The 18474-nt window shown below is 43.3% G+C and overlaps 2 protein-coding genes across 3 annotated transcripts; one reads left to right on the top strand and one right to left on the bottom strand.

Annotated features, from left to right (window-relative positions):
• The first annotated feature begins 636 nt into the window (after positions 1–636).
• agbl5 (AGBL carboxypeptidase 5) lies at positions 637–16484 on the top strand. Of its 2 annotated transcripts, XM_031581185.2 has the most exons (17): positions 637–1239; positions 2222–2282; positions 2451–2722; positions 2874–3045; positions 3189–3358; positions 3496–3673; positions 4490–4668; positions 5002–5554; positions 5740–5909; positions 6075–6210; positions 6455–6645; positions 7257–7486; positions 13927–14051; positions 14163–14215; positions 14321–14514; positions 14681–14808; positions 15719–16484. In XM_031581185.2, the coding sequence occupies exons 3-17, from the start codon at positions 2520–2522 to the stop codon at positions 15797–15799; spliced, it is 2763 nt and encodes a 920-aa protein (XP_031437045.1). In that variant the 5' UTR covers positions 637–1239; positions 2222–2282; positions 2451–2519; the 3' UTR covers positions 15800–16484. The 2 variants fall into 2 exon arrangements, with proteins under 2 accessions (XP_031437045.1, XP_012676859.1); XM_012821405.3 differs by lacking the exons at positions 13927–14051; positions 14163–14215; positions 14321–14514; positions 14681–14808; positions 15719–16484 and adding an exon at positions 9181–11753 and having other exon boundaries at positions 740–1239.
• Positions 16485–16531: 47 nt separating this feature from the next.
• On the bottom strand, positions 16532–17478 carry ost4 (oligosaccharyltransferase complex subunit 4 (non-catalytic)). Its single transcript, XM_012821389.3, has 3 exons — positions 17350–17478; positions 16735–16873; positions 16532–16645 (listed from the first exon to the last, which is right to left on the bottom strand). The coding sequence occupies exons 1-2, from the start codon at positions 17457–17459 to the stop codon at positions 16759–16761; spliced, it is 225 nt and encodes a 74-aa protein (XP_012676843.2). The 5' UTR covers positions 17460–17478; the 3' UTR covers positions 16532–16645; positions 16735–16758.
• Between the last annotated feature and the right edge of the window lie 996 nt (positions 17479–18474).

Raw genomic sequence — 18474 nt, 5'->3', positions numbered from 1 at the left:
TGCTATTAAATGTTTCGTAATTAAATGGATGTCAGCTACAATTTGTGACCTTTAACGGATGAATTAAATTAAATATAAGCAGGGGATAGGGTGAAGTAGGTTGCTTAAGCACAATTAAACTGCCTGCAACAACAAGCATGTAGTCAGTACAGAAAGTCAGTACTATCTCTTCTATGTTGAAAGAAAACTGGAACTGTTTAATGTAGCCTAGGTTATCAGATGTCCCCTTCCTAACCAACTTCCTAAAATGTGTATGTGTTAATCTAAATGGTTTATGTTTTGATTTCATGGCGCATGCTTGTTAAAGTGGTCTTTTAATCACTCAGGTAATCACTTGTAACCTTTTGATAATAACGGTTAGGGTACTAGCATCCATATAGGCGACTCTGTCAAGCAATAGACTATGTCACCTCTCTTCTTGTTCTTCTGATCCCCTATTTGACAACTGTATGCTCTCTTTAGCTATGTATGACAGGGAGTTGTCCGATTAGTTGATTCGCCCCACAGCATAATTTCATTTTCGCAGTGCTCCATAGTGTAGGGTGGGAAGTGGAGGGTGCGGTGCCGCTTGACAGATTACTTAAACAGGGTTAGCAACCTCTCTTGTATTCGTTAAGATTCTTTAGTCTCTCACTTTGCTGCCCCTGCTGAACCAATGTCAACCTAACGTTACAACGTTAGCTATCACTTATGTCAACATAGTTGGTTATCCTGCTTATCACTGCTGAAAGGATTCCAGCGGTGGTTGTAATACTTCTCCCAAAACACGATAACAAAATAATAGCTATACAAATGCGAACATTATTTTATTCTATACAATTAAACAATAGCAATAACATACACTATACTCTAGGTAACAACATGCGAAGTATGGAGAGATCATCAGACAGTTATATTGTTTGGTTGTCCATGGTGAAAACATCATTCTGTGCAACAATATTTTTATTTAGGAGCTACTAAACTACGATGTAACTTAACCCGCTATGGTGCAACCGAAAAAGAATGCAATGCTAGTTTAAAACTAGCAAGTTTCGACGTGAGGTTTAAGACACACGTTATACTTATGATTTAACTAACTCAACTAGTGCCACTGACTGCAGTTTAGATGGGCGCCTTGTTCTGACCAAACCGGAAGAAGGCGTCAGTTGCCTTGAGCGTCTTTGGCGTACAGGCTGTTTGGCTGAGTGGGTTTGTTTGGGTTTAAAGACCAGTGGTCGGGAGGAAAGGAACGGAAAAGAGGTAAACCTTTCAGATTTCACAAATCATCTTCAGTTTAAAGCATTTGGTTTCTTGATAATTGTGAAGTTTTATACAAATACAAATCTCGACATATATCTGATACTATGCATAGTTGTCATATATTTTGACAGTATCGTTTATTGACATTATCAGCCAGTGAACGTTAGCTAATGTTAACCTTAGCCGTCTTATTTTGAGCTAAGCTATAGCGAGCAAAATAGATAAAAACAGTTTGCCGTTTCGCAGTTTACAGACTGGTTAGTCATCCAAGGTGGTTTTATCATCAGGACGACTGGATATTTAATAAGGAACGTGCAATCGATTTGTTTAGTTTCAAATTGGCATAGCCCTTGCTTATTTATCTGGCACCTATGTTGGTGAGAATGTTTTGTACTGTAGTCATTAGCAACGTAGCCAGCTTTACACTGCTCCAATGTTAAACATAAGCTAGCTAGCTAGCTAGCCATTATAGCTTCCTGGGACTAATTGATAATTATTGACCATCTGCTCAGACGGTTCTTTTCCAAATGTATTTGCATAGATCAGGTTTACGAAATTGTCAAGGACTCCCGTCAATCGTTAAATCACAACAGAAAGCATATAAGTAGCCTGAAGCGATAGCTAGCAGGACCCTTGCATAGGAATCCCGTTATCTGTATGCTAGGGCTGTGTGAAGAGGAACCTATAATGCATACTGTCATTTGTAGTCATCTCGCCACTAAATACACCCAGTCAACCTCAAAACGAACAGTCGTTACACTCGACTAAACGTTAACCTCACATGCTTGGGTCGCAGTGTGACCCAGTCTGTTTTTCCAAAGCACAAGTCGCTCCTTCCCAGTTGTAGTAGTAGGTCCTATCTGGTGTGCTACTAGTGACAGCCACCATTTGTCAGGGTTGTAATTGTGTTGGAATAAGCGTATTATTGCTTTTAACGATTGTAATTACTGAGATATTCAGTCTTGGTTCATTTTATATTCAGGCTGACATTACGCAGAGCTTCATGACAACAACACATCATGGGTACATGAGGACAACTATTGGTAGGCTGTGTAACCACTCCTTGATTTGTTTGTTTTTTGAAAAATACCTAATCAATGCTAAACATATGTATCCCTGCAGCTTTGTACGTGCTATGATTTTGTTACAGACAGTATTGCAGCATTTTAAAGAACTGTGAGGCATAAAATGAAGTGGCAACCACTCTGTAGTTCCTCCATAGTGTCAGGAGATCGATGATGTGAACTCTGAACGGACGCTGGTGGACTCTGAGCTCAGTCATGGAGGCCCGGTTTGGCCCCGTGGTGTTCAGCTCTCGGTTTGATTCTGGGAACCTGGCCAGGGTGGAGAGAGTAGACCCGGTCGGATCAGATGGGGAGCCCGCTGGCACCGGCAACAATGGCTCTGTCTCCTCCCCAGACTACGAGTTCAACATCTGGACCAAACCTGATTGTGCAGACACAGAGTTTGAGAATGGCAACCGGTGAGTGGTCAGTGTCTACAAAGGAGAATGTCGGATAGAGAATTTTTTGCTGATTTGTATCTGAATTTGTCGTAAAGTCAGTTCCTCGCCAGTAGTTTTAGGACCGGTCCCATCTGCTACACAGTATAACTGCGCTGTCTGATCATTTCAGGTCCTGGTTCTACTTCAGTGTGCGGGGCGCCGCCCCAGGAAAGCTCCTGAAGATTAACGTCATGAACATGAACAAGCAGAGCAAGCTCTACTCTCAGGGCATGGCCCCGTTTGTGCGCACGCTGCCCATTAAGACGCGTTGGGAAAGGGTCCGAGAACGGCCCACATTTGAGGTAAACCAGCACAGCCACCCATCTGCCTCACTGTCTTTGTTTCAGCTGCCTTGTTATGCTCAGTGAATGTGTTACTGCCCTTCAGCCTGAAGGATGGTGACTGAGAGCTGATGTATGGATGCCTTTCTGTGATCTTCCCCCAGCTGTTAGAGAATCAGTTCACCCTGTCGTTCGTCCACCGGATGCCGGAGGTGCGTGGCGTCACCACCTACTTTGCCTTCTGCTACCCTTTCTCTTACTCTGAGTGCCAGGACATGATGCAGCAGATGGACCAGAGGCTGCTCAGCACCACACACTCTCTGGGGCCATGCAGGTACACACACACACACACACACACACACACACACACACACACACTCACACACTGAAACATTTCGCTTCTGGGTGAAGTGTTCCCAGGTTATGATATTCTAGATGTTTGAGGATGGTGTGTTGTGTCTTTCTCCCCAGTCCTGTTGACTCTGTGTATTACCACCGTGAGCTGCTGTGCCACTCTCTGGACGGGCACCGTGTGGACTTGCTGACTGTGTCCTCCTGCCACGGCATACAGGAAGAGAGAGAGCCCAGGCTGGACAAACTTTTCCCTGACCACAGCACTCTCAGAGCACACCGCTTCATAGGGAAACGGGTACAAGCACATGCTACCCTCATTTTTTTGTGTGTAATTAATTGTATATAGTGTCTTAAACTGACATGTAGCCAATTCTTAATCGTATACATTTGATGCTTGTACCACATTCATGTCAGAACCTACTGTCTTGACTGAAGTTTGCCTCATTGATAGTTAGAAAGTAAGCTTGCATTAGAAGTGACTCCATTCATTGTCAATATCTTCACTGGCTTTGGTAGGAGCTTAGTCTCATAACATTATTATTGCACTGTTCCTTATCTGAGTTTAATTAAGGTAGATGGTGACATTTTGTTTGTGGTCTGATGAATGCATTTGTAGGTTTAGTCCTCCACTTCTATCAGACGTAGTGAGCGTCTCTCTTTACTGTATAATCCCTCCATGCCTATGAGTTTGTGACTTTTCAGCCTGTTTGTGTGGTGCACCTGAACATCCCTATGTTTTTTGATCATACTGATAGATAAAAGCTGGGGTCTTGATCATACTGATAGATAAAAGCTGGGGTCTTGATCATACTGATAGATAAAAGCTGGGGTCCTGATCATACTGATAGATAAAAGCTGGGGTCCTGATCATACTGATAGATAAAAGCTGTGGTCCTGATCATACTGATAGATAAAAGCTGGGGTCTTGATCATACTGATAGATAACAGCTGGCGTCTTGATCATCCTTATAGATAACAGCTGTGGTCTTGATCATACTGATAGATAAAAGCTGGGGTCTTGATCATACTGATAGATAAAAGCTGGGATCTTGATCATACTGATAGATAACAGCTGGTGTCTTGACTACTGTGTCTCTGTGGGGTTTGCTAGGTGTTTTTCCTGAGTAGTCGAGTGCATCCAGGAGAGACGCCGGCCAGTTTTGTCTTCAACGGCTTCCTGAAGTTTATCCTCAATCGTGATGACCCACGGGCCCAAATACTGCGCAGGATGTTTGTGTTCAAACTCATTCCCATGCTCAACCCTGATGGGGTCGTCAGGGGTCACTACAGGTCAGTCAGGGGTCAAAGGGCATGGGGACGCTCTCTTTCATGAATGTCGGTTGGTTTCCTGGACAGGGATTAACTCTGAGGAGGAGCCGATTAATTAGGTTAATGTGAAGTCACCTTTCACCTTTGACCTGAAGGTTCGTTAGTGATCTGTTTATTTATTTACATGTGCAACACAGTTCATAGCCTATACAGCCTATACAAGACCAGATCAGGTCACAACATTGTATGTGTTATTTACTTCTAAGGATAGTCATCTACCCCTTTAGCCTAAAGGCAAGGCTAACGTTTAATGTTAGTATTGACTTGATGTTGACCTTGACACACCTTCAACAGGACTGATTCACGTGGGGTCAACCTGAACCGGCAGTACATGAGCCCCAGTCCCGAGCTGCACCCCTCCATATACGGAGCCAAAGCCCTACTACTCTACCACCACCAGCACAACCGCCTGGGCCCCCACCCTCACTGCTGGAAGTCCTCCACCGCCCAGAGCCCCCTCAGTGCCAAGATCTCCAACCTGGCCAACACCCACCCCAGCCCCATCCCTGGCCCAAACCAGCCCAGTGAGCTAGAGCGGCTCAACCGGAGGAATGAGGCCGAGCGCAGCGGCGACGGCCTGGCCATCACCGCGCCCAGCCTGCCCATGCAGCTGGAGGAGGGCGAGGCGGGCAATTGGGAGAAGGACGCCGTGGAGCGGGAGGAGGGGCCCTGTGATGAGAACGAGGTAGCAGCCAATCCTGGAGCTCCGGCTCCACAGGTCTCAGCCCCCATGGAGCAGATCCCACCTGAAGAGAGCGGCGTGGCCTATTACGTGGACCTGCATGGCCATGCCTCCAAGCGTGGGTGTTTCATGTATGGAAACAGCCTGACTGATGAAAATGATCAGGTTTGTGTGTGTGTGTGTCGTATGAAAATGATCAGGTGCGTGTGTGTGCGCGCCTGTGTGTTCGTGTGGCTGGCTAATGTGTCCCACTTTCCATTATCAGAAGGTCTATTTTTACTCAGTACTTTGAATTGATGTTGAGCAGCTGCAATCTCTCTTACTTCTTTTTCATCTGTCCTGCTCTGAAGGTGGAGAATCTGCTCTATCCAAAGCTGATAGCCGTTAATTCTGCCCACTTTGACTTCGTGGGCTGTAACTTTTCTGAGAAGAACATGTATGCACGGGACAAGCGCGACGGCCAGTCTAAAGAGGGCAGTGGGAGAGTGGCCGTTCACAAAGCTATCGGACTTATCCATAGGTATGACCGAGCAAAGGCTGTCTCTAGAGCTCGAGAAAGGACACATGCATTTGTAAACCTACTTATGGGCTTTCTGTAATACATTATTATATTGTTATTAAGTCACGTTGATCCATTTAGATTGAGATATCTGATCGGGCATCCTTTGTTTTCCCATATATGCAGTTACACTCTGGAGTGTAACTACAACACTGGCCGTACGGTCAACACCATTCCCCCTGCGTGTCATGACAATGGTCGTGCCACACCGCCACCCCCTCCCACCTTTCCACCCAAATACACACCGGATATATATGAGCAGGTAAACACCCACTTCAGAAACGCCATAACGCTCCAATATGAAATGTGTGAGGTGTGTTCAAATGTATCAAGTCATTTTGCTAAAACAAATTTGCCCCATACTCTGATGACTGTGTCCCAAGAGGCCTTCTCAGGTGTCCTTGACACACTGTGTGTGTGTGTGTGTGTGTGTGTGTGTGTGTGTGTGTGTGTGTGTGTGTGTGTGTGTGTGTGTGTGTGTGTGTGTGTGTGTGTGTGTGTGTAAGGTTGGGCGTGCCGTCGCAGTGGCAGCTCTGGACATGGCGGAGTGTAACCCTTGGCCTCGGCTCGTTCTGTCGGAACACAGCTGCCTGCCAAACCTGCGTGCCTCTTTGCTCAAGAACGTGCGCAACAGCAAAGGAGTCTACACCAGTGTCAAGAGGAATGGCTCCAAAACTGGTAGCCCCCCGAAGAACACGTAAGACTCCAACAAGCAAAACCACTTCCCACCACAGTCTAAAGCCCACATTATCATTTGCGTTGCCGTCTTTGTGAATGACAATATCACAGAGGTCTTCATTAAGGCACATTTCAGCACTTTTGAGCTAGCTGACAGTCTAACATTATTGCTAACTGATGGGCTTGCTACTAACTACAGGATGCATTCGTAAATTCCATCCAGCATTCTGGAAATTAATTGACGCTCTGTAGTTTGAAAAAAATGGGCCGTCCCATTTCTCCACTAATTAATTGACACTTTAACTGTCCTTATTTTATCTTCTCAAATGGAATTTTAGCTATTTAAAACACTGTTCCTGACAGTGTGGGCGCATGTCTTTGGGCAGCATAGCTGTGTTTGCTACAGTGACACACTTCCACCTATTGAAGTACAAAGTGATATTGTGAGAGGCCGGACAGATGCTAGCTGGTTAGCATTGCTAATATTAGAAGATATCTGGGAAAGACAATTCATAAGTGGTTTGAAATGACGTCAGAACGGTTATTTCTTTGCATTCAGTAACTATTTCTAGTTAATTTTTGAATGATTTAAACTATGTCTAACATGTAGCACCTTTCTTTGTTGCGTAGTGGCCTGAGCAGCTCTGCCTCAGAGAACTCCCTGAGCCGGATGCGCAGCAACAGCAACAGCAACAGCGCCAGCATCAGCGTGCCTCACGGCGGCCAGCAGGTGTCCCCACTGCTCAAGAGCTCCCCCAGCTTCACCTTCGGCTGTGGCCCCTCAGGCCATGCCCCTGCCTCCTCCTCCTCGTCCTCCACCCCACACAGGCCCATCCACAGAGCCCTGGGACCAGTCAGAGGTAAGAACACCGAAGACACACCCTTGTATCCGCCTAGGGGAGAAGCTTACCCTATGTGGGTGTGCTTAGGACTGTGTGTGAAAAAGGTGTAAGCACGTGACTGTACTGATGGCTATGTGCACGCTGTGGCTGTTGGGTTTTCTGTTTCTGGATCGCTTGGAATAACTGGGTTCTGAAAAAGCTTGGCTGCTGAGAACCTGTTGTCATAAATTTTGAATATAAATGCATATTCTGTGACCTTACTCGTATGCTTTTCGCCATTTGAAGTTGAATTCAGATGCTCATTGATTGATTAAGTGTCTTAGCTATCAAGTGAAGTGATTTAAAGGGCTTCTCTTCTAGATTTGTATACAAGGTGTGATCAAAAAGACTATGCCTATAAACCTCAAAAACCGTACCTGATTAAAATGTTGCCACCAGTGGCGTAACGTAGTTACGACGGGCCCAGGTGCAGGCTATTAGGACGGGCCCTAGTTAGTGGCGTAAGGCAGTGGTTCCCAAACATTTTACAGTTCCGTACCCCATGTTTATAACCGCCACGCCCCCTCCCCCTGCGCAGATATTCAGCCTACAACCAACACTTAAAACTGTGAAATTGTCAGGGTATGTCACTAACCGCCGCCGCCACGCCCCCTCCCCCTGCACAGATATTTTTCTTGGGCACGAAAACCCCCCGGCTACGGGCCCCCAAGACCCACGGGCCCAGGTGCAGCCGCACCTGCTGCACCTCCTATAGTTACGCCCCTGGTTGCCACCATCCCCTTCGACATAGTCACCTTGTGCAGCGATACACTGCTCCCAGCACTCCTACCAAGCTTGGAACACTCCCTGGAAGTTCTGTTCTTTAAGCGTATCCAGCACCATCTGTGACACATGCTAGAGCTCCTCCACTGTGTCAAAAAGGCAACCCTTCAGTTCGAACTTCATCTTGGGGATCTTGTATCAATGCACAAGGTGACTACATCAAAGGGGAGGGTGGCAACGTTTTAAATCAGATACGTTTTTTGTGTGCTTTTTATAGGCGCAGTCCCTGAACTTTTACTAGTATAACTCAAAATGTATTCTGGTTTTGTGTGTTGATGTGCGTACCGTTTGCAGTAAGATTTTAATTCAAATTTAGCAGCCTGAGCAACTGCTTACATAGCCATGCCAATCAAAGCCATCAGAAATAGTGGAATGACACCTTGTTTTCCTGCTAGTCAGATGTAAACAATGCACTTTTCAAAATTTTGTGAAAAGTGACTTGAGGAACCCTTTGTCAGGTAGTCAGTGACGTCAACATGTTCAGTGCCATCAAAGAGACCCATAGCTTGAGCACATGAATGCAAACAAAGCTTTGTTTATTTTTGTATCAGTTTTACATAGTGGACCTTTTAAGTGCTGCATAAACCCAAGCCTTGTAGTTGCTCTGCCTGTGCATATGTGTCCGCTGTTTTCTTTCCTTGCTGCATAGCCCTCACCCCAAGTGTTCACAGTGACAGAGAGTCTTTTCTCCTAAGACATGCAGACTTCCCCAGATGCCTCTCAGAGATCTCTGACTGGTCGAGCATGTCTATGGAGATGTTTCTTTTTACCCAGCATGCCACTGTGTTCCTTTGTGGAAGAGGTAGTGTGCACGTGTGTTTGCTTGTGAGCGAATGAATGAATGAGTGAGTGTGGGTGAGTGACTGAGTCGTGTATCTTTGTCTCTGTAGAGTCTAAAGCTCAGGAGAAGAGGCGATCCCACCACCACCGTCCCATGTTACGGTCTCCTAACACCAGCCAGCCTGCCCTCTCCCGCCCCTCCCTCTCTAATTCCTCCTCGTCGTCCTCCTCGCCCTCCTCCTCCTGCTCCTCCACCTCTGGCCCCAACCCAAGCCCCTGCGCCATCAGCATGGCAGGTCTGTACTCCCTCCAGCCGCCCAGCCTGGCTCAGCTGTTGCCCTCCCTGCAGGCCATGCCCCGTACTGGGCTCCTCACCAAATTGAGTCCCCTGCTCCACCAGGGCCTACCCCCGCTTGCTTTCCTCAGTGATGCCAGCACCCCGGCAGGCCAGGGCCAGGCCACGCGACCTACCCAGGATTGAGAGCTATGACAACACACACTGTGTGTGTGTGTGTGTGTGTGTGTGTGTGTGTGTGTGTGTGTGTGTGTGTGTGTGTGTGTGTGAGAGAGAATGTTTGTATGTGTGGAGTGCATAAGTGTGGTGCTAAACCCATAACAAATGTCTCCAATTTCAGATTTTTTTTAATTATTATTATTTGAGGTGACATGAAATGCACCTGTCTAAGCAACACATTTAATTAACAGCCTGGTCTGTAGCACCTTAACACTTTTCCACGTTGTTTTTTATGATGACTGTCCCTGTAGCAGCTATTTAATACGATTATTAACTTGCAATGTTCTAAAGAAGGCCAATAAGTGTGTCTTTTTGTAATCAAAGCAGGAAAGCAAGTAATTAGTGACCTCAGAGAGTGGTGAGGCATTTCTATTCCTGATGCAGTCTCCTAAATATTGCAGATTAAATTACGCTTGACACTACAAGTACTCTTTATTTGAAAGCATTACAGCATAAGCATCATGGTACGCACTATTACTCACTATATTAACCTCTTGTAGCACAATAGGATTATCATGCTGTAGTAACATCAAAGCCAAAAGGAGGCTTTTGGAGGACAAGCAAAAACAGTTCCATGACCTGTGACCAGTCTCTCTTTTTTTTGTATTCAGTCACTGAAAGATGATTGCCAACCTTTAATAATTCCAGTGTTATTTTGTGTGTGAGTTTCTTTATAACATGCCAATTGACTTTATTTTGCTGTGTTGCACTCAAACTGTAAATGTCAAAATGTATTTTATTTAGGCAGAATGCAGTGGTAACCATGGGAACATAGCTGAAATGGCATTTATGTGTGCGTGCGTGCGTGCGTGCGTGCGTGCGTGCGTGCGTGTGTGAATGTGTGGTTTGTGTAGTGCGGATGGACATTCACAGCTTTTGTATGTTCTGTTACTGGCGCTCTTTAAGATCACTCAGTCGAGATTGATATGATTTCTGTACAGAACAACACAGATGCTTGATCACGTGCAGCAGACACACAAATAGTTCACCTTTTTTACGACCTGATCACATTTCAATGCTTTTGTCTCCTAAAGGCATTCAAATGAACACTAATCAGAAAAGCAGTTGTCTAAATGACAGGATATGGTAAATGTTGTGTATGTATCTGTGGGCCAACTGTAAACCGTGTCTTCATATGTTAACCGTGTGCCAACTCTGCCAGTATCTTTTGCAGTCACAGCTATTGGCTTCTAGAATAGGACCACAATGGTTGAACAGTCGCCCTCAGACAGTTTGTTTTTTTAGAACCAAGGGAGCCTGAGACCATTGTGACACTGCAGGTGTACACCTTCTGTAAACCTCTACCCTCCCTCCTCTCACAAACCATTTCCAGTGCAAACATTTGACATTAGATACTCCAACATGTCTCCATCAATAATTCTGTGGGCGCGCACTTAGAACCCCATAGAGGTGCTTTTTGTAACATGTATGGATGACAGTGGTTCACCCTGTTAGAACACACATAGCTCAGACGGACAGTCAGTAGCTGGTGTTACTGGTTTTGTGGTGGCTGATGGAAGTCATAGCTGATGTCTTGAGTAATAATCATCTTACCTTGTGAATATGAGGTCGGAAGGGCAAGATATTGAGTAAGAAAGGCAACTTTTGTTTGAAGTTGATTCTTTTTTTTTTATGCAGTTTGGCCTCTGGCTCAGTTTTGTGTAGGTGGCCTGTGATTTGTGCTAAATCAGGTGTACTGAAACATGTTTGTAGTGTTGTGGTTCTGGTCCTCCCAATGATGGTCCCACACAACATTGTTTTTGGGGAGAGATAGTATATATCCGTGCTCCATAGCTATGATGAAGGATGGATGTCCATGCTGTGCCTATTTGCTGTTTGTCATTGTGTCATCTTTTCCATTTGTATTTTATAAAACACATTCTAGGTTATTTGATGCCTTTAAAAAACACGTTCTTGAAAAGTTCTCAGTGGTGTAGGGATTCAAGCTTTCAGGAAGACGAAGAAATGCATTTAGTTTCAAGTGTAACTTGCACACCTTCTCATTCGCCTCGACTTATCACAACTGTGCTTTTAAATGTTGTTCATATCTTTATTACAACACACATGCATATGGATTTATCTCATAGATACTTTGATATGTAGAGTGGGGTAACATTTCAGATGTCTGACCTTTTCTTTAATAAATATCCCCCCTGTGGTTGAACTGAAGTGGTTTGTGACTTTCACTCTTTTTCTGCATTTTAAACCTTCCTCAATGTCCTTCCTGTGTGTGGTGAGTTTCTCTGATCTCATTTCCTGTGTGTGTCAGCTGTAGTCTTAATAGTTAATTTGCAAAGGAAGGCATGCTGCCATGCAACAGCACCATTTGTGATTGGGCAAGACCATAAGAGTCTTAAAACATTGGGAGTCCTTTGTCCATCATGGATGATGTTGCATGGTGATGCCTGACTAGGCAAGGATCCCCTTCCTGGACTCTTCACCTGGTGGATCTTTCCTGCATTTTAGATCCTGACCCTTTAAATACCCTTTAAAACCCGAAATGAGATCATATTAAGGCTTGAGTCTGATACCATATCATTGCATGTTTGCCTTGTGTTTTTGTTCTTCATTTCTGCATCAACAACATTCATTTCACAACCTGGCCATCACAAACCATCTGATGTCGGTGGGCATTTGAGACGCAACCAATAAACTCCTTGTATGAATCCATTAAAACACACGTTGTTGATATGCATTTGAGAGTCAAAACCACAGCAGGGTCAACATAATGGTGGCTGAAAGACGATACTCTCATTTTAAGAGTAATCCACAGTTATAGTATAAAGGATCCCTCTCTGAACCTGGCAGCCCATGTAAAATCAGAAAGCCTGTTTGTCCAATTCGTTTCGTGACAATAATGTTCGTGTAAATCGGATGATATCAGATAACATGAAATAACATCAGATTTCCGTACATTTCTATATCAAAGAGTGACAACACAGCCTATCAGGATATAAATTATGCTTGTACTGTAATACATTAAGGTTGTTGGATCGTGATCAGTCATGATTCATGTCATTGAGATTTTGTATAAAAGGTAGTCTGCATTTCTTAATCAAATGTACTCTGTCAAATTCAGCAAATTGCTCCTCACAGTTCTAGCTATCCATTCTGTGTGTGTGCTCAAAACACCACTGGCCATAGTCACAGCCCTGACCCGAGAAACAGGCATAGTGGCCTGGACGGAGCAATAAACAATTACAGCCAATTAACACGTTGCTTCAGGAATCTGGAAGGGAGGGATGTTATTTGATTGGCTGAAATAGCTCAAATATCAACAACCTTTTGCTAGACAGAAATGCTGGTTACATTTTTGACATTTCAAACATTTAATGTGCTATAACATCACCCATTGACACCCTTTTAATCCCTCCAATACCATATGTGAAAAGTTCATATATTTCCACAATACAAATCATCACAAACAGTTAGCGTTAGCAGTTAGCAGTGACTATATTGATTATTCATAGATCCTCCATCTATGAATAGCTTCGTGTTACCATTTTAGACATAAGTGGGTGGAATGATGTAATGAACTATTCCTGTTTTCTTCTGTAATTTGTCAAATGTTTTATGGTATGGTTTTGTGCTTGTCCCTTAGATATAGCCTTGGTAGAAACATTAGTACCCTCCCAGTTACATTTACATTTACATTTAGTCATTTAGCATACGCTTTTGTCCAAAGCGACGTACATGGGAGAGAATAGTCAAGCTATGTGATGCTGTGAAGCTATGCTAAGTGATAAACTAAACCCACATGAATGCATGTTTTATAAGTACCAGTCATGTAGCAAGTCACATCATGAAGTGAGTGATAATCTAGGACTGGGAACTAAATGTGGTGCTCCACGCTGTTCCTGTTGGTGTGGAGGGACAACGTGTAACAATAGAAGATGTAGTCCCATAGTCTCCTGTTTCTGTGTGCATATGGCAGAGAGCTGTATAGGCTTGGAACATTTTGACTGTATTATAGATGGAGTTCATTTGCCAAGAAATATACCTGTGAGGATGTGGAGTAAAGCAGGGGATAAGTGTGACTACTGGTCAGTCAGTTATGCTGCTGAAATCTGTCTGTCAAGTGCCCTTTGATCAATGTGTCACGATGGTGAACATTTTGAATGTGTAACTATGGTTACCACAGTCCCATATTATGTCAACTTTGAACCATTGCACCCAATAACATGCCACTTAACAGGCATACATCATTTATTATATGCTACTGTACTATGAATGTCCTGGAAGCCTTTTTTCCATATAGCATCTGTATAGTGCCTTGCCCATGCCAAGCCTGTGGCAACACCTGTGTTACCAGTGTCTCATTCCATTTTTTGACATTACCCAGGCAACAGTTGTCCTGACTTCCGCCCGTCGTCACAAGGCAAAGACTTCCCGACGCGGATTGGGAGGTGGGGCAGAGCGGGCTACCATCACGCCACACCTCCGAAAGGGGGCGCGCTCACCAAACAGGTTAAAAGTCAATGCTGTCTAAGACATGTGAACAGCGTTAACATACATATCACCCACAGCGGGATCAGTATGACATGTCAAGTGGCTTAAGTTTCCTTTTTCTCTCTGTAGACCTCTGTAAAAGAACAGCCCACCGGCTTCCTCTCCTCCATCGAATCCTCTAAGTAATTATATTCTTTACCTACAGCACATCATTATACCATTGCCTTGCTTTGGTCTGTGTTTCTGCATGGTGTTCTACATATTTGTGCCCGTGCTCATGATTTCAGGTGTGAGCTGCAGCCCAGGCCAAGCCGAATCCCTGTGCGAAGGGTGGGATCAGATGATACACTAGCCCCACCAACACCCTCATCCCCACCCCAGAACGCCGAGCACATAGACCACAGCACTGACAACACCAGCGCCCCTATGAAGGTGTGGAAACTGATCAAGCCTGGTATCCGGAAGCACCTGTCCTTTTCAGGTAAACTAACTCCAACGCACTCACATTTCACATCTTGGGAGTACAGGAAAGACTTGTAGACCTCTTAAGGATCTACTTATAGTAACTGTTCTTGGCCTTGATTACACTTCAGATGTTCTCGTATGTACAGTCTGAAACTGAATGTATTTTGTGTCGATCTGGGTAGGAGTGTCTGGGAAGGAGAGTCCTGCCCTGCGTCTGGCCTCCAAAGCTTTGCTCAGGAACTCTGCTCGCAATTACCTTTATTCAGATGACGACACAACAGAGACGCCAGTGTCAGATTCCAGCATGCAGGTAAATAACACCCACTGATGTATCGAGTTACTCATGTTACACTTGCTTTTGTTCACCCAGTGCATTTTCACACACATACACGTACGTGTGCACATAGCCGTGGAAACAAATACACTTAGGGATAGGGATCGCAGGGTCCCTCAGGGAATGATACGAACACGATATGTTACCCACATAAGTAAAGGCTATCGCGATGTAGGCAATTCTGGGCAATATACTGGGCAGAAAAATCTCTTAGTTAATCTATAACCAGTATTAATTCTCACAGTAATTTTGACACTAAGATGAAACAACATAAAACAAATGAATGTCTCAGAGTTTCCACATGAGTTCACCTCACCCCCGTCAATGGGAATAGCACCACCGTGAGGAATCATAACATAGTTGCATGGTGCCAGGATCAACTCAGGGAAATTGCTTTAGTGCCTGCAATTAAAAATAAGATATTTGCCAAGTCTGTTGACATAATGAAAGCGAATAAAGTGCCACAAGAACAAGACATTTTGAAATGTCTACATACATACAGTGTGGGCCCTGATGTTTTCATGGAGAAATGTTTGATGCATCATAGTTATGCTTGTCTACAGCCTATGACATATTATGTTGTATATACTATATATAAAGTATACTATATACTTAATACCTAAAATTTCCTTTGGGACTGTTGTTAGGTTATTAAGAACAAATATCAACAATATAATTTGTTCTCAAAGGATAAAACACATCACAGTATATTGTATTGTGTATTGTACTGTCTTATTGTATTACTTCACAAATAGCATTAAAGTGTGTGGTCTCTTTAGTGATTTCTACTGACAGAAATGTTAGCCCTCATACAGCACTCAAGTTCATTAAGAATGACTGTGTGCTTAAGTGAGCAGGTTCCCTCACCGCTCTTCTCTCTGATCAGTCTTTGCAGATCACTCCAGAAGTGGTGGCTTCAGAACCAGCAGCACTATGTGGGACGGTGCCCTTGCTGACCGAGGCTTAAGGCTTCAACGCAAGGCTATCTCAGAACTTCCGAACGCAAACAGATGGGCTCACGATGACTGTATCATCAGTCTAAGGACCTAATTAACCTTTTCACTAATGTGGTTTTATACAGGTCAAAATACTTTTGACCTTGCACTCTGAATTTGCAGCAGAGATATACGATGATGACTGATACTTGACACTGACGTCATGAAAAGAGAGGCAGACTTTGAGATTGGCAGACTTGCACATGCTGATCGCTGATGACCCAAAAGCACCTTCCACATATCAAGACTACTTTTACTACAACTAATCACAACACTTTCCAGACAAAATATTTTCATTGATAGTAACATGTGACTCAGAGATATGTTTGTTGTGGTGACTGAAATGTATTCTAATTATTATCCGCACATTTGCATGATACTTTTGTATCACTGGTGCTTTTTTCTTGTTTGTGAAATTACAAAACAAGTCACTTTGTGTTTATGCATCGTTATGTATCTGATCAGAATGCTGTATCAATACTACACAGCAGTGGTGTCGTGTTTGACAGCTACCTGTGATCATCATTCATTGTTCAGAGCAATAACTGTAAAAACGTTGTTGACTGATTGATTCGTAATCCCCAGTGCTTGGGACCTAGACAAAAGCCTTTGGATATGCTAATTTTCCAACCTGTGTAATAAATGTTTAACTATCTACCAGGTCGTAGACAGTATTGAGTCAAAATCAGAACCATAACAGGACCTCAAGAAAAAAAAGTTTATTCACACCATTTTCTTAGAAAACATTTACACAACGATTTCTTCCAGCTGTCGTGTGTAGTGATGGATGTTACTTTAGTGATGGTCCCATGATCAATCTGGAAGAAGAACAAAGAAATATTGCTTACACACACACCTTCCTGGATAAAGGCAAACTTCACATGAAAACATACGGAAGAAGCCGTACCTTAACATTTTGACGTGGAGGGGGTTACTCAAATTTCTTGGGGTTGTTGACAGCCACATAATGGTACAGCACCACAAGGAGGAACAACGACACCCCGAGCATATTGGCAAATATTGCCAGTTGGACGTCAGTGACCATCCTAAATGTAAAGTGAACACAATCAAGTTTTAGATAGTTGCACGGACTTGCATATGTAACAAACGTACACTATCGCAAAAACCCTGAAAACAATGTAACATTACCGTTTTTGTCTATTATCGATAATTTACGTTAGCTAGCTCCTAGCTAAATTGGATGAATAGCCAAGTTATGCTAGCTAACGTTTGTCGCAACCCGGTTGCAACTTGGAAGAGTATCATGGCAAAATACGCCATTCCATATCCAAAAATTGTAGAGTTAAGGGAATATAATGAGCCAAAACGTTTACTCTATTCTAGAGAGAGCAAAAGTTAACGTCAGATGAATGTTTTACCTATGCTACAACGGTAACGTTAGATAGCTATCCTAGCTATTGTTAACTATGCTATTGTGTACGTATCAAAGTAGCTAACAATACTAAAGTGCAGAGAACACATTCCAGTGTTACAAAAATCTATACATTTTGGAGATACATACGTTAATGTAGACGAGTGATTTTCTTGCCGTGTGAGGACCCGATTGATGTAGGGGGTGTTGACGGTACTAGATCGTCTTCCGCTTCCAGCGCTCTGCTTTAGCCACGTCATTACTATAGTTTCATTCGAATTAAAAGTCCCTCAGGCCGAGAAAGTTGCAAAGAAAAGCCATCAGTTAATCATAAATGATCTGATTGATTTACACTTGAAACATCAGTTCATGGTTAACTGTTAATCGAGCAAATCCTATCGTAACAGGAAAACGGTGTCTATTCATCTATAGCGAACTTCCTATTAATTAATGCTGAATCAAATAATTAATAAAAGATTAGTGACGATACCAAACTGACATAATTACATAAATGTGCTTCAAGTTGGCTCCACTTTTATCTACAATTGACGCAAACATTTTGAACACTTTCAAGGTAGCCTATGTCTGGTGTTTTTGTTATTGCTGGAGGGGCAGCCAAACCTTAATTAACTGGCCAAATTAACTGGACTACATGTCTAGGAAATGGTGAATAAGAATGAATAAGTTTTACATTGTGCCTAATTACTTTGCATGCACCTTGGTGTTGTTTCCATCCTGATTAACCAGTTGAGAAGACTATTAGTTTGAGCAGTTTGAATCAGCCCATTTAAATCCATTAAAATGCAAATGATTCCATTAATTCATCATCCAACATCTACACAAAAAAGTGAAGTGACAAATGTTTAGCAGTTGGAGTCACCACCAATTGGCCAGTTATTTATTTAATTACATTATTGGCTTATTTACTTTAGTTCATATTCCATGACTTCCTACTCGGTACAATAAAAAAGGTCTAGTTGACACAAAAGTCCTCTGACCTAAAAGCATTAAAGGAGAGAGCATTCTGCGCGCTAACAGTGATAAGGCTATGGTGGAGCATAATAGTTCCAATAATGCCAGTATTAATAACATAACATTTGGTTTCTCTCTGTTTTACAGAAAATGTTAATTTAGGCTAGTTCTTCTCAGTAGTAGTTGGTGAGGACATGGCTGTGCAGATAATTATTAGCTGATCATTTCTGTAAAATGTATTTTCATGTAGTGTTCTTAAACTTCATCATCATATCATCTTATCATATGTTGGTATCATTTCAG

Source organism: Clupea harengus, chromosome 15 (genome assembly GCF_900700415.2).
Source record: "Clupea harengus chromosome 15, Ch_v2.0.2, whole genome shotgun sequence".
In the NCBI taxonomy this organism is placed as follows: Eukaryota; Metazoa; Chordata; class Actinopteri; order Clupeiformes; family Clupeidae; genus Clupea; species Clupea harengus.
This window is presented reverse-complemented; position numbering and strand designations above follow the sequence as displayed.

Excerpts from the sequence above, each read along its gene's own strand:
- agbl5 (XM_031581185.2), top strand. The coding sequence starts at position 2,520 with ATGGAGGCCCGGTTTGGCCCCGTGGTGTTCAGCTCTCGGTTTGATTCT. Across the intron at positions 3,046-3,188 it reads GAGAACGGCCCACATTTGAG|CTGTTAGAGAATCAGTTCAC; the intron begins GTAAACCAGCAC and ends ATCTTCCCCCAG. Across the intron at positions 14,052-14,162 it reads GGGGCGCGCTCACCAAACAG|ACCTCTGTAAAAGAACAGCC; the intron begins GTTAAAAGTCAA and ends TTCTCTCTGTAG.
- ost4 (XM_012821389.3), bottom strand. The coding sequence starts at position 17,459 with ATGACGTGGCTAAAGCAGAGCGCTGGAAGCGGAAGACGATCTAGTACC. Across the intron at positions 16,874-17,349 it reads AATCACTCGTCTACATTAAC|GATGGTCACTGACGTCCAAC; the intron begins GTATGTATCTCC and ends CTTTACATTTAG.